We start from the raw sequence: 13,870 nt of genomic DNA on the forward strand, positions 1-13,870 counted from the left end.
TTTGGCGCCCCTGACCAGATATTCGGTGGCGCCCGGAACCTTTCCGCCTGGCGCTATTAGTGACAGTTGGATGGAACGTTCCCAGGCCCTTCTCGGAGTCGGGGGGCGCTATTTAAAGGGGACAGCTCTAGTATAAAAGCTGCAGCCACTTGGCCTGTTCATTCTGTTCGTTGCTGGAGAGAGTTGGTGAGTTGTGAACTACTGTTGCACACTATTTTTCGGATTTAGCCTTCGAAGACTTGGGACCTGCAGGCCTGTCCGGAGCAGTTGGAGTGCTAGACATTACTGCGTGTTGCCTGTCTGGCATAGCAATGGGAGCTGCTTTGGAGGGGAACGTCCACATGGCCGGACACTTGGAAGGGGCACAGAGACGGCGGGAGAGAGGGCTGGGATTGGCCAGAAGGAGGAGGGGCAATGGAGGTCGGCCAATCCGACGATACGCTGCGAGAGTTTTCAGGCAGCAGGTGTCATACCTTACCATGTCCGAGGAGCAGTGTCTGCGAAGGCTCAGATTCGGTAAGGAGGTTGTGACTGAGCTGTGCCACCTGCTTGCTGAGGATCTGCAGCCGCGTCTACAGGGCAGGACCTCTCTGTCGGTTGCCGTCAAAGTGACTGTTGCCCTGAACTTTTACGCAAGTGGATCCTTTCAGTCAGCCACTGGGGACATTGCGAATATAACACAATTTGCAGTGCATTGTTGCATCCGGCAAGTGACAGCTGCCCTCTATAGAAGGAGGCGTCAATTAATCACCATGGTGCAGGGGGCCATTGATTGCACACACGTGGCTTTGCGGGCGCCATTGCAGAATCCGGAGGAGTTCCGTAACCGCAAGGGGTTCCACTCCCTCAATGTGCAGCTGGTCTGTGACCACTGCCAGATGATCATGGCAGTCAACGCACAATTCCCTGGGAGCAGCCACGATGCGTTCATCCTGCGGCAGACCTCAGTTTCTGACCATTTTGAGGGCCCGGCTCACCCACGAGGCGAGCTTCTGGGCGACAAGGGCTATCCTCTCTGCCCATGGCTCATGACCCCACTCTGTTTGCCCACCACCCCGGCAGAAGAGCTTTACAACAGCAGCCATCAGGCGACCAGGAACATTGTGGAGCACACTATTGGTGTGCTCAAACAGTGTTTCCGCTGTCTGGACCATTCGGGGGGAGCCCTGCAGTACTCGCCGGAGCAAGTAGGTTGCGTCGTCGTCGTCTGCTGCATGCTCCACAACTTGGCCATTCGACGAACCCAGCCAATGCCAGCCGACCCTCAAGGTCCAGCAGAGCAGGCGGACGAGGAGGAGGAGGAAGAGCAGGCGGACGAGGAGCATGCGGACGAGGAGGAGGAGGAAGATGGGAGGGCTCCTGAAACTGGAAGGGCCGTCCGTCAGAGGCTCATAAGGACTCGGTTCTAGGCCCCTCTGACGGAATGATGGCTGTCATTCGTCATGCGCACTTCGGATCGTACAAAGCCTATGAAGGCCACCATGAGTGTAAATAGTTACGAGTACCATTGTAAATTTAAAAAATTCTTTATTGTCAAAAAAGTGCTTCCTTCCAGCATAACGTCATGTCAACAGAAACCATAACTAACAAAATAACAGTGAACTCTTCGGCAAAACCGCAAAACTAAACAAACCATCACAAACAATCACAACAGGTGTGGGCGTCCTTGAATTTGGAGGAAGAAACGTCTCAGCAACTCCCTCTACTGCTGGCCCCTTGATGGAGACCGACTTCTCTTTCGCGGTCGGCCCCTTCCCTCCCCGCTGCTCCTACGTAATTGAACCCCAGTGGCGGCGTCAAGGCTGGGGGACGCCTGCTGACTGTCTGGAATCGCAGAAGCCCCTGAGGGACGGCCTGGATGACCTCTGGGCTTGGAGGGTGCGGAGGCTGGCTGCTTGATCTGGGCATCGCTGGAAGCAGTGTGCACTGCAGGTGATGGCAGCTGCACTGCAGACGTTCCAGCGGTGGCATGAGCAATGGTCACCTGCCGAGAGAGGACACCTGCACCATGGTCGGACGACACACTGGCTCTGAGGGGACCGGTTCGGCTCATCCGCCACAATCGACTGCTCCACTGATTCCTGGCCTCGTGTGGTACTGGAAGGGCCCGGGGTGATCCTAACTGATGCAGATAGGGTGGCAGCAGTGAGAATTCGCGTTGCCTCAATCTGGGTGTGGACGAGGCCAGCAAGTGACTGCGTGGCAGCAGTGAGGACCTGTGTGGCAGGTGCCAGTGCTTCGGAGAAGCCCTGGACAGTTCTTTCCATTGCTTCGGACAAGGCCAGAGCAGTCCAGGGATTGTCCGAAGCTCTGAACAGTCCTTTCCATAGCGGCCTCGAAGCCCGGGACAGTCCTCTCCATTGCTGCCCCGAAGCCCTGGACAGTCTTCTCCATTGCTGCGCCAAAGTCCAACACACTCTTTGCCAGTGTTTCTATCGACTGAGGCATCCTCCCCACTGCAGCCATAAGCTCAGTGTGCCTGAGCCGGGCCTGGGTGCTCATTTCAGCCAGACTCCGCACCTCCTCTGCACTCTGTGCAGCAGTCATCGTTCCCTGCCTTGCCCTCCGGGGAGCCGGTGGCTGAACTTGCCTACCCCCTTCGCGTTGCTGCAGGCTGCTTGTTCCGGCAACTGGCTCCTCATCAGAGCCCCTCCCCTCCAGGGAACTACTATCCCCAGTCTGCAGATGTGAAGGCTCCCCTGAAGCTGGAACGGATGGTCCGGCTTCCTCCTGATCCTCGCCTCCGGAGGCACTGGCACTGGCAGCTTCAGGGCCCAGATCCCGAGCTGGTGATGCAGCATCTGAAAGCAGGGAGGTGGAAGAGTGGCTTTAGCAAAAGGACAGGTTGGCAGCAAGGCATGCCAGATTGCGGCAAGGCTATGACATGGCTCCACAGTGAGAAAGCATGCTGACGGGGGGACCAAGTGGAAGGAGACAGCTGTAAAAGGTGAGAACCTTACCATCGCTGTCGACAATGGGGTCGGCAGCTGCAGTGGTAACAGGACCACTCAGACGTCCTCCAAGAATCTGGTGCACTCTCTCCTCGAGATCCGTGAGAGTGACCACTTGTGGAGGTCCTCCACCGGTTCGAAGCTGGTCTTTGCGATTCTTCGCCAACTTGGACTGCAGGGGAAAGAAGGGGAAGTTATGTTACATGATGCCCTGAGTGATCATCTCATGCCCCCCATGGTGGAAGAGCCCTTACATGACGCCCTGAGTCAAATGTGCATGTGTGTGCCCAGAAAGGGCCATGGGTGCTTGCTGACACATGGCCATTGGGGCATCATGCACCCTGTAGCCATAAAGTCCGGTGCAGATGGAGGGATTCAGAAGTTTGAATAAACACCACTCGCCCTCATGACCCGAGTGAGGTTGTTGAATTTCTTCCTGCACTGTACAGGGCTCCTGGTCACCATGCTGCTGGAGTTGACCCTCTGAGAAACATCCCTCCAAGCTCGGCGGTATTCCTTTTGATTCGGCCTCCTGCCATTGTCTGGGTACAGAACATCTCGACGGCGCTCAACTGCGGCCACCAATTGCTCCAGAGCCTCATTGCTGAAGCGCTCTGCTCTCTGTCTCACCTTCTCCATCTGGTCCACGGTTTTTGCGCCAGAGAAGGGCCTGCGCCGATTCTGAGGCCTACAAGGCACAGAGTGTGGAAGCTGAGGCTGACTGACCCACCCCTTTAAGAGCCGGCCGGCGCCTGGAAGTCTCGTGGTTTTCGGTAATTGAGAGCACCTGCGCTGCGCTGTCCGCGCCGATATTGGGTTGCGCCGGAAGTTTTGCGCCTTAGGAGTCCCGTGCAACGTCTGAAGTCGCGCCTCAATCACCTTTGGGGGCGATGCAACCCAATATCGCGCCAGGCGGCGATAAGTTGCGTCTGGCTATAAACTTTGCGCAGCGCCAGTTCTAACGCCTCAAGCGGGGCTATACCCAATTTCTAGGCCTTGGAGTCTAATGATAATAGTCATTAGTACTGAGCCACACACAATCCACACTAATCTTCATAGTTCTTTTGCAGACCGTCTAAGTTGCAATATCTCGCTTGTTTCACAGTTTTTGCTTACCATTTGTCTTCTAATCTAATTATGTTCCAAAGTTGGCTTTTTTCCAGGTAATTGATCTTGTGGAATGAGTTAATTGCTCTCCAGTTTTGTTGCATCTTCATAACTGCCCTATTCCATAAAATCTATTTGTCCTGCTCCTGTCACATGCCTGATTATACTTCAGTTCTACTTTTCATTTCTTGACTTCAGTATCTGATTTTGTTTAGGAGTCCCTGTCATGCAACCATTGAACGTTCATCTTGCACCTTTTGTTAAGCAACAGTTCTTTCTTGTGCACTGCTTTAGTTGGGTTTTGCTATTTCAGCTGTACTGGCTCTACTCCTTTGTTTAGATTTTTCTGTTTCTTTGTCTCAGACTTCCATTTCAGTCCTAATAATTTTATGTTTATCTTCCTAGATTCCACCGTACACTTTTATTTTTATGACTTTTTTTCTTTGCTCCCTGTTTTTTAGCTTCCTCCTCTGCCTTACACTTTCAACCCTCCAACATATTCCTCTCTTTGTGACTTCCTTCTGTTGATAAACTACTCTTCTCCCACTTTTACTGCATAGCAAGCTTTTCTGACTTCAGTTCTTAAGAAAGGGCATGCTGTCGAAATTCACCAAGGTCCTGCTGTGTTGTTTGCCTCCGCTGCCTCTATATTGCCATTAGTCAAATGCATTTTGGTGGTTGGCAGTGAATTCCTGAACTTCAGCTCCTGCTCTTAAACCACAAATGTCACCTAGATCCTGACCCCATCAAACCCAGGAACATATTCCTTGGTTTTCAGGCAATAGCATTGGAATCTGGGTTTTAACAACTTCCAGGTTTGGAATGACTGACTATAAAGGCTAAAAAGTGCTCACAACAGATTCACTTTGTTTATTTTCAAATAATTCTGTGCACTCCACCGGTTAATTAATTTGTTGCATTTTTCAGCCAAAGAAAATGACTTGCTTCAAGACAGGCCTAAGGAAGTACAAGTGCCTTTGGTAAGCTTGTGTATCGATTAGTGTATGAGTATGGGAGCTTTTATCTATCTAGCTTCTATATTATATATATAAAAGGATACTTCTGTCTGTCATTCCGTCTGTCTTTTTGTCTGTCTGTCTTGAATTAACTCGAAAGTTATAGAGCGTACCTACACGTGCGTTACGTCGAAAGAAAGCTGACGATTCCAGAACCGTCCTAAGCGTATTTACGTTTCGGCCGGACAAAAATTGCGCCCGCGGTATCCAAAAAACGTTCAACATTCCGCTCATTAGCATCGAGTGACGTCCAGGTCGACCAATCGTACGGCGGGTTCCTGGCGCGTGCGGCCAGGCCCTCCTACGGTCGAGTGACGGGACGATTGACCAATCCTACGCTTCGGTGACCTGACGGTCCACCAATCGGTGCCTGTGTGGGCGGGCCTTATCGTTCTGAACCGAGGTGAGTCGCCGCCATCTTGATTCCAAACTTTTCCTTTTTCCCGCTTTCTGCGTCTTTAAAAAAAAAAGTTCCTTTTAAAACAGAAATTCTTTTTAAAAAAAGTTAATTTCTTTCAGAAATTGTTGTAAAAAAAAGTTAATTACTTTCTAAATCTTTTATCTAATCTCATTAATTTTCCTACCTTTCCCCGTTTTTGCAGGTAGGCCTCTAAGCCTGGGCGTCTGTTGCCAGCCATGCTGGACCCTAGGCAATTGTTTTCTGGCAAGCTCCTCCCACCCCCCCCCCCCCCCCCCCCCTTCGGTCTCCCCCATCACGTGATGGTTGACCAATCCTATGGCGTGTGTGGGCGGGGCCTGATGCTTAATAAGACAGAATAAATAAAAGTTACTTTAGTCTTCGTGAGCACTGGAGTGACTGCAGCAACTATTGCAACGTAAGTGAAGAGATAGAGAATAAATAATTCAGTTTTTATATCTTCTAACTTTATATCTTTCCTTAAAAACTTTCGGCTTTTGTATATCTTCTAACTTTATATCTTCTTTCCTTAAAAAACTTTCGGTTTTCAAAAGGCGAAAGTTTTTTAAGGAAAGAAGATATACAAAAACCGAAAGTTTTTAAGGAAAGAACATTTAAAGTTAGAAGATTTCCGATTTTGTACCTTGCAGCTACTTTTTTTGAAAAGTAAACAAATTTTGCAGTTTTTAATTAAGAAAATTTTTTTTTCCGTGCTTCCAACCGACATGAGAAAATGGCCGCCGGCTTCTTCATGCACCTTCAAGGCTGGCCGCACCCGCCCTGAAGGCTGGCAGACAGCTTTTTTTTCTTTCTGCCCCTATCCCCTCTCCCCCACCCCCCTCAAGGGTTAACCTGGCAACCGGCTCTGGAGATCGGGAGGGGAGGAGGGTTACCCCGGCAACTGGGCCCGGCCATCTTTCATCCTGGCAGCAGTACAATGCAGCGGCGGCACAGCGCCATATTTGATCCTGGCGGCACGGCAATTTTCTCGTGACGCCATCTTTGATCATGGCGGAACTTCAATGTGGGCCCGAACAGCGCCATCTTTAGTCTGGGCTGCCCGGTTTCTTCCTCCTTCCCTCTCTCCTTCCCCCCACCTCTCTCTCCCCACTCCCCCCCCCTTTCCTCCTCCCCCCCCCCTTTCCTCCTCCCCCCCCACTTTCCTCCTCCCCCCCCCTTTCCTCCTCCCCCCCTTTCCTCCTCTCTCCCCCCCCCGCCTTTCCTCCCCCCCCCCGCCTTTCCTCCCCCCCCCCGCCTTTCCTCCCCCCCCGCCTTTCCTCCCCCCCCGCCTTTCCTCTCCCCCCCCGCCTTTCCTCTCCCCCCCCGCCTTTCCTCTCCCCCCCCCGCCTTTCCTCTCCCCCCCCCGCCTTTCCTCTCCCCCCCCGCCTTTCCTCTCCCCCCCCGCCTTCTCCTCTCCCCCCCCGCCTTTCCTCTCCCCCCCCGCCTTTCCTCTCCCCCCCCGCCTTTCCTCTCCCCCCCCGCCTTTCCTCTCCCCCCCCCCGCCTTTCCTCTCCCCCCCGCCTTTCCTCTCCCCCCCCGCCTTTCCTCGTCCCCCCCCGCCTTTCCTCTCCCCCCCCCGCCTTTCCTCTCCCCCCCCGCCTTTCCTCTCCCCCCCCCGCCTTTCCTCTCCCCCCCCGCCTTTCCTCTCCCCCCCCGCCTTTCCTCTCCCCCCCCCGCCTTTCCTCTCCCCCCCCGCCTTTCCTCTCCCCCCCCCGCCTTTCCTCTCCCCCCCCGCCTTTCCTCTCCCCCCCCGCCTTTCCTCTCCCCCCCCGCCTTTCCTCTCCCCCCCCCGCCTTTCCTCTCCCCCCCCCGCCTTTCCTCTCCCCCCCCCGCCTTTCCTCTCCCCCCCCCCGCCTTTCCTCTCCCCCCCCCGCCTTTCCTCTCCCCCCCCCCGCCTTTCCTCTCCCCCCCCCCGCCTTTCCTCTCCCCCCCCCGCCTTTCCTCTCCCCCCCCCCGCCTTTCCTCTCCCCCCCCCGCCTTTCCTCTCCCCCCCCCCGCCTTTCCTCTCCCCCCCCCGCCTTTCCTCTCCCCCCCCCCGCCTTTCCTCTCCCCCCCCCCCGCCTTTCCTCTCCCCCCCCGCCTTTCCTCTCCCCCCCCCCCGCCTTTCCTCTCCCCCCCCCGCCTTTCCTCTCCCCCCCCCGCCTTTCCTCTCCCCCCCCCCGCCTTCCTCTCCCCCCCCCCGCCTTTCCTCTCCCCCCCCTGCCTTCCTCTCCCCCCCTTTCCTCTCCCCCCTCTTTCCTCTCCCCCCTCTTCTTCTATCCTCTCCCCCCTCTTTCCTCTCCCCCCTCTTTCCTCTCCCCCTCTTACCTCTCCCCCCTCTCTTTCCTCTCCCCCCTCTTTCCTCTCCCCCCTCTTTCCTCTCCCCCCTCTTTCCTCTCCCCCTCCGCTCCCCCTCTTTCCTCTCCCCCCCTCTTTCCTCTCCCCCCTCTTTCCTCTCCCCCCCTCCTTTCCTCTCCCCCCTCTTTCCTCTCCCCCCCCCTCTTTCCTCTCCCCCCCCCCTCTTTCCTCTCCCCCCCCTCTTTCCTCTCCCCCCCCTCCTTTCCTCTCCCCCCCCTCTTTCCTCTCCCCCCCCCCTCTTTCCTCTTCCCCCCCCTCTTTCCTCTTCCCCCCCCTCTTTCCTCTTCCCCCCCCTCTTTCCTCTTCCCCCCCCTCTTTCCTCTTCCCCCCCCTCTTTCCTCTTCCCCCCCCTCTTTCCCTCTTCCCCCCCCCTCTTTCCTCTTCCCCCCCTCTTTCCTCTTCCCCCCCTCTTTCCTCTTCCCCCCCTCTTTCCTCTTCCCCCCCTCTTTCCTCTTCCCCCCCTCTTTCCTCTTCCCCCCCCTCTTTCCTCTTCCCCCCCTCTTTCCTCTTCCCCCCCCTCTTTCCTCTTCCCCCCCCTCTTTCCTCTTCCCCCCCTCTTTCCTCTTCCCCCCCCTCTTTCCTCTTCCCCCCCCTCTTTCCTCTTCCCCCCCTCTTTCCTCTTCCCCCCCCCTCTTTCCTCTTCCCCCCCCCTCTTTCCTCTTCCCCCCCTCTTTCCTCTTCCCCCCCTCTTTCCTCTTCCCCCCCTCTTTCCTCTTCCCCCCCTCTTTCCTCTTCCCCCCCTCTTTCCTCTTCCCCCCCCCCTCTTTCCTCTTCCCCCCCTTTCCTCTTCCCCCCCCTCTTTCCTCTTCCCCCCCTCTTTCCTCTTCCCCCCTCTTTCCTCTTCCCCCCCCTCTTTCCTCTTCCCCCCTCTTTCCTCTTCCCCCCCTCTTTCCTCTTCCCCCCCTCTTTCCTCTTCCCCCCCTCTTTCCTCTTCCCCCCCTCTTTCCTCTTCCCCCCCTCTTTCCTCTTCCCCCCCTCTTTCCTCTTCCCCCCCCTCTTTCCTCTTCCCCCCCCTCTTTCCTCTTCCCCCCCCCTCTTTCCTCTTCCCCCCCTCTTTCCTCTTCCCCCCCCTCTTTCCTCTTTCCCCCCCCTCTTTCCTCTTTCCCCCCCCTCTTTCCTCTTTCCCCCCCCTCTTTCCTCTTTCCCCCCCCTCTTTCCTCTTTCCCCCCCCTCTTTCCTCTTTCCCCCCCCTCTTTCCTCTTTCCCCCCCCTCTTTCCTCTTCCCCCTCCCTCTCTCCTGCCCCCCTCCCCCCCTCTTCCCCCCATCGCGCTCTCTCTTCCCCCCCCCCCCCCAGTCGCGCGCTCTCTCTCTTTCCCCCCCCCCCCCCCCCCCAGTCGCTCGCTCGCTCTCTCTTCCAACAACAACATGCCCTCGAAAAAGCCTCGGCACCGCCGGGCACTCCAGCTAGTCTTTTATAAATCATAATTTCAGGCTGCACATTGTCACTCATCAAAATCCTTTATGATGGTGAGGATTTTTGGGGGGCATAAATGACTGTCAAAAATGACAAAAGTAGTTGTGCATATTTATCGATTAAGGCCATAAATTCCTCCAGGCAGAGATCTCTATAATTATGCTGGGATTGAGCCCACTGCCACTGACCCTGTTGGAGTATGCTGGATCAGTGGGAAGTCACCTCAATGTGGATTCCCATTGCCACTACGGTGTTCCTAGTGCATGCCTGTCCCAAGCTGCCACAAAATGCCCTGGTCTAGGGAGAGCGGGTGTTGTGCTCCCCACTCCTGGGAACAGTGAGACCGCCCCCTTTGTAAGGGGGTTGCATTAAACAAAGCTGGCCTTAAATCATTGGGTGTCCAGGCCATAACCCCAGTCTGAAATCTTAAAGTTATCCTCTCAACCACTGTTGAAGCCATAATGCTTCTACCCAGTGGGCATGCTGACCTCTGAAGATACGTTGACTTTCTCGGATATTGAGGTCACATAACTGCGTGACTGGCACTTGTAAAGGGCAGGCAGCACCTCTGTCTCTCACAAGGCCCTATAGGAACTCCCAACGCAGGCTGGGACTTCACATTCGGATTCTGGACTATTTTCTGGCCATTCTGCTGCTACAAGAGTTATAGCAGTTGTGCGCCAGAAGGGCTGAGGATTTTCATCCTCGAGGTCATTGTAATGGGAGTAGTTAGAAACATAGCAGATAGGAGCAGGAGTAGGCCATTCGGCCCCTCGAGCCTGCTCCACCATTCAATGCGATCATGGCTGATCATCCAAATTCAGTACCCGGTCCCTGCTTTCTCCCCATACCCCTTGATCCCTTTAGCTTTAAGAAATAAAAGTACAATAGATTGACAAATATTTAAATTGACTTTAATGAAGTAAAGTATGTTGACCACCATTGTAGAAGTGATTCAGATTTAGTTTGTACAGAATTACTTTATGTGCAATATCCCTGTGTGTTGCTGCCCATTTTGAACTAGTTCTTCAGTTTGCTGTTTTCCAGAGAACTTGTAGATGATGTTCTACGTTTTCCTCAAATATTCCACTGTAACATTATTGTACTTGTTTGGTTTCTCAATTTAGAAAAGTAGATTGTTGTATAACTGATTTTGTTGAATGGAACACAGTATGCCCAGGATTTAAAATAAACTTGATGTAATTCTTTTAAAATTGCATTGTAAAAGGATATGGACTAAGAGGGTAGAGTCTCTGTTTACAGTCTACTGAATTTAAAATCACTTAATGCAAATTATGGTCATTCAAATTGTGTTAAGTTCCTACTTATTTGTTTAATTGAAATGTAGCACAAAAAAATGAATGTGATTCGTCAGGTATAGTCTGTATTTCCATTGACTAAGTGAATGCAAACATTCTGGAAGTAGCCTTGTGGGCCAGTGTATTAATATACTGACCTGCCAAATTGCTGAGTTGGAAAACCAGGGAACTGCTGGGGGAGAAGCAAGCTGCTTTCACCAAAAAGCTGGACAAATGGCACACTTGTGTATATTATAGAGCCCTGTTGGCATTCACACAGGAGCACAGATCACTTGCTTGTTCTTACAACTGGAATCAAAGTAATTAACCTGTTTTGCAGGTTATTTTTTTAAAAAGGAAGCTTTAAAAACTTTCTCCCATTATCTCTATTGTTAACATCCTAATCAACTATTCATTTGCTTGCAGCTTTTACACAGTAATTTAAATGCACAATGCAATGCATTTGCTGTTGGTTTAAACAGTGCATGTGCACTGCCTGTGATTGGGGAGGAGGAAGATGAAGAAATGGAAGCTGTTGATCAAAGTTATAGTAAGTATAATTGCTTTTCTTTTAAATTAACTTCTCATGTTTTCACTTGATTCATAAGAACACAAGAAATAGGAGCTGGAGTAGGCCATTTGGCCCTTCAAGCCTGCTCCACCATTCAACAAGATCATGGCTGATCTTCTACCTCACTCCACCTTTATCCCCATATCCGTTAATTCCCTTAGTTCCCAAAAAATTATCGACCTCTCTTGAATATACTCAATGACTGAGCATCCACAGCTCTCTGGGATAGAGAATTCCAAAGATTCACAACCCTTTGAGTGAAGAAATTTCTCATCTCAATCCTAAATGGCCGACCCCTTATTCTGAGACTGTGACCCCCCCATGTTGTAGATTCCCCAGCCAGGGGAAAATATTTTCTCAGCATTAACCCTGTCAAGCCCCTTAAGAATTTTGTATGTTTCAATGAGATCACCTCTCATTCTTCTAATCTCTAGGGAATATAGGCCTAGTCTACTCAATCTCTCCTCATAGGGCAATCCCCTCATCCCAGGAACCAGCTTAGTGAACCTTCGTGACACTCCCTCTAAGGCAAGTATGTCTTTCCTTAAGTAAGGAGACCAGAACTGTACACAGTACTCCAGGTGTGGCCTGTATAATTGTAGTAAGATTTCTTTACTCTTATACTCTAATCCCTTTGTAACAAAAGCTAACATACCATTTGCTTTCCTAATTGTTTGCTGTACCTGCATGTTAACTTTCTGTGATTCATTTACAAGGACACCCAGATGCCTCTGAATGCAAACATTTCCCAGTTTCTCACCATTTAAAAATTATTCTGCTTTTCTTGTTTTTCCTACCAAAGTGGATAACTTCACATTTCCCCACATTGTATTCCATTTGCCATGTTCTTGCCCACTCAGTCAACCTGTCTATAGCTCTCTGCAGCCTCTTTGCGTCCTCCTCACAGCTTACTTTCCCACCTAACTTTGTATCATCAGCAAACTTGGATACGTTACACTCAGTCCCTTCATCTAAGTCATTAATATAGATTGTAAATAGCTGAGGCCCAAGTACTGATCCTTGCGGTACCCTGCTAGTTACAGCCTGCCAACCTGAAAAAGTCCCGTTTATTCCTACTCTCTGTTTTCTGTCCATTAATCAATCCATGCTAATATATTACCCCCAATCCCATGAGTCCTAATTTTGTGTAATAACCTCTTGTGTGGCACCTTATCGAATGCTTTTTGAAAATCCAAATACACTACATCCACTGGTTTCCCCCTTATCCATCCTACTACAGGTAGACTATCCTTTATCCGAAAACCTCGGGACCAGCCGTGTTTCGGTTTTCGGAGTATTTCGGATTTCGGAAGGTGGGTCAGCGGGGGGTCGTGCGCACGACTTACGCTGACGCTCAGCGTAAGTCGGCGGGGGGGGCGGCGGGGGTCGGGGCCGGCGGGGTCCGCAGGGGGGTCGGGGTCGGGGGGGTCCATGGGGGGCCGTGCGCACGACTTACGCTGACGCTCAGCGTAAGTCGGTGGGGGTCGGGGTCCGCGGGGGGTCGTGCGCACGACTTACCCTTTATCCGAACTTCCGAAACCGGAACCCTCTAAAAACCGAAGGTTTTTTCGTTCAGCGTAAGTCGTGCGCACGACTTACGCTGAACGAAAAAACCTTCGGTTTTTAGAGGGTTTCGGTTTTCGGAAGTTCGGATAAAGGGTAGTCTACCTGTAGTTACATCTTCAAAAAACTCTTAACAGATTTGTCAAGCACAATTTCCCTTTCATAAAATCATGTTGACTCTGCCTAATCTTATTACGATTTTCTAAGTGCCCTGTTTCCATGTCCCTAATAATAGATTCTAGCATTTTGCCTATTACTAATGTCAAGCTAACTGGCCTATAGTTCCCCATTTTTTCCTCTCTCTCCTTTCTTAAATAGCGGGGTTATGTTTGCTACCTTCCAATCCTTGGGGACTGTTCCAGAATCTAGGGAATTCTGGAAGATTAATACCAGTGCATCCACTATCTCTGCAACTACCTCTTTTAAACCCCTAGGATGCAGGTCGTCAGGTCCTGGGGATTTGTCGCCACTTAGTCCCATTAATTTCTCCAGTACTACGTCTTTACTTATACTGATTTCTTTAAGCTCCTCATTCTCTCTAGACCCTTGGTTCCCCATTATTTCTGGAATGTTTTTTATGCCTTCTACCGTGAAGACAGATACAAAGTATTTGTTTAATGTCTCTACCATTTCCTTATTGCCCATTATAATTTCTCCTGTCTCTGCCTCTAATGGACCCATGTTTACTTTCACTAATCTCTTCCTATAGAAACGTTTACAATTTGTTTTTATGTCTCTTGCTAATTTACACATATTCCTTTTTCTCTTTCCTTATCAATTTCTTGGTGCTCCTTTGCTGAATTCTAAAATCCTCCCAATCCTTAGGCTTACTACTCTTTTTGGCAACATTATAAGCCTCTTCCTTTGATCTAATACTATCTTTAATTTCTCTTGTTAGCCACGGTTGGACCACCTTTGTTGTGGGGTTTTTGTGCCTTAAAAGAATGTGTATTTATTGTAAATTATGTATTCTTTAAATGCTAGCCATTGCTTGTCTACCGTCATACCTTTTAATGTAGTTTCCCAATCTACCTTAGCCAACTCACCCCTCATACCTACGTAGTTTGCTTTGTTTAGATTTAAGACCCTAGTTTCGGATTTAACTCAATCACTTTCAAACTCGATATAAAATCATATTATGGTCACTCTTCCCTAAAGGCCCCTTTACTACAATTAACCCTTTCTCATTGCACA

General features: G+C 51.3%; 1 protein-coding gene across 4 annotated transcripts in view; it reads left to right on the top strand.

Moving 5' to 3' along the window:
* The window catches only part of brca2 (BRCA2 DNA repair associated), a 136,195-nt gene that overhangs the window by 13,454 nt on the left and 108,871 nt on the right, over positions 1-13,870 (top strand). For all 4 annotated transcript variants that reach the window (XR_015079777.1, XM_085999333.1, XM_085999330.1 and 1 more), the window contains exons 8-9: positions 4,986-5,038; positions 10,969-11,092. Coding sequence is in view for 3 of the 4 variants with exons in the window: in XM_085999333.1 (XP_085855459.1) it covers positions 4,986-5,038; positions 10,969-11,092 (177 nt within the window). In the remaining variant the exon portion in view is untranslated. The remainder of the gene's footprint in view (positions 1-4,985; positions 5,039-10,968; positions 11,093-13,870) is intronic.

This window comes from Somniosus microcephalus, chromosome 10 (genome assembly GCF_052327205.1).
Source record: "Somniosus microcephalus isolate GS21.2 chromosome 10, FLI_Smic_1.0, whole genome shotgun sequence".
NCBI classification, from domain to species: domain Eukaryota; kingdom Metazoa; phylum Chordata; class Chondrichthyes; order Squaliformes; family Somniosidae; genus Somniosus; species Somniosus microcephalus.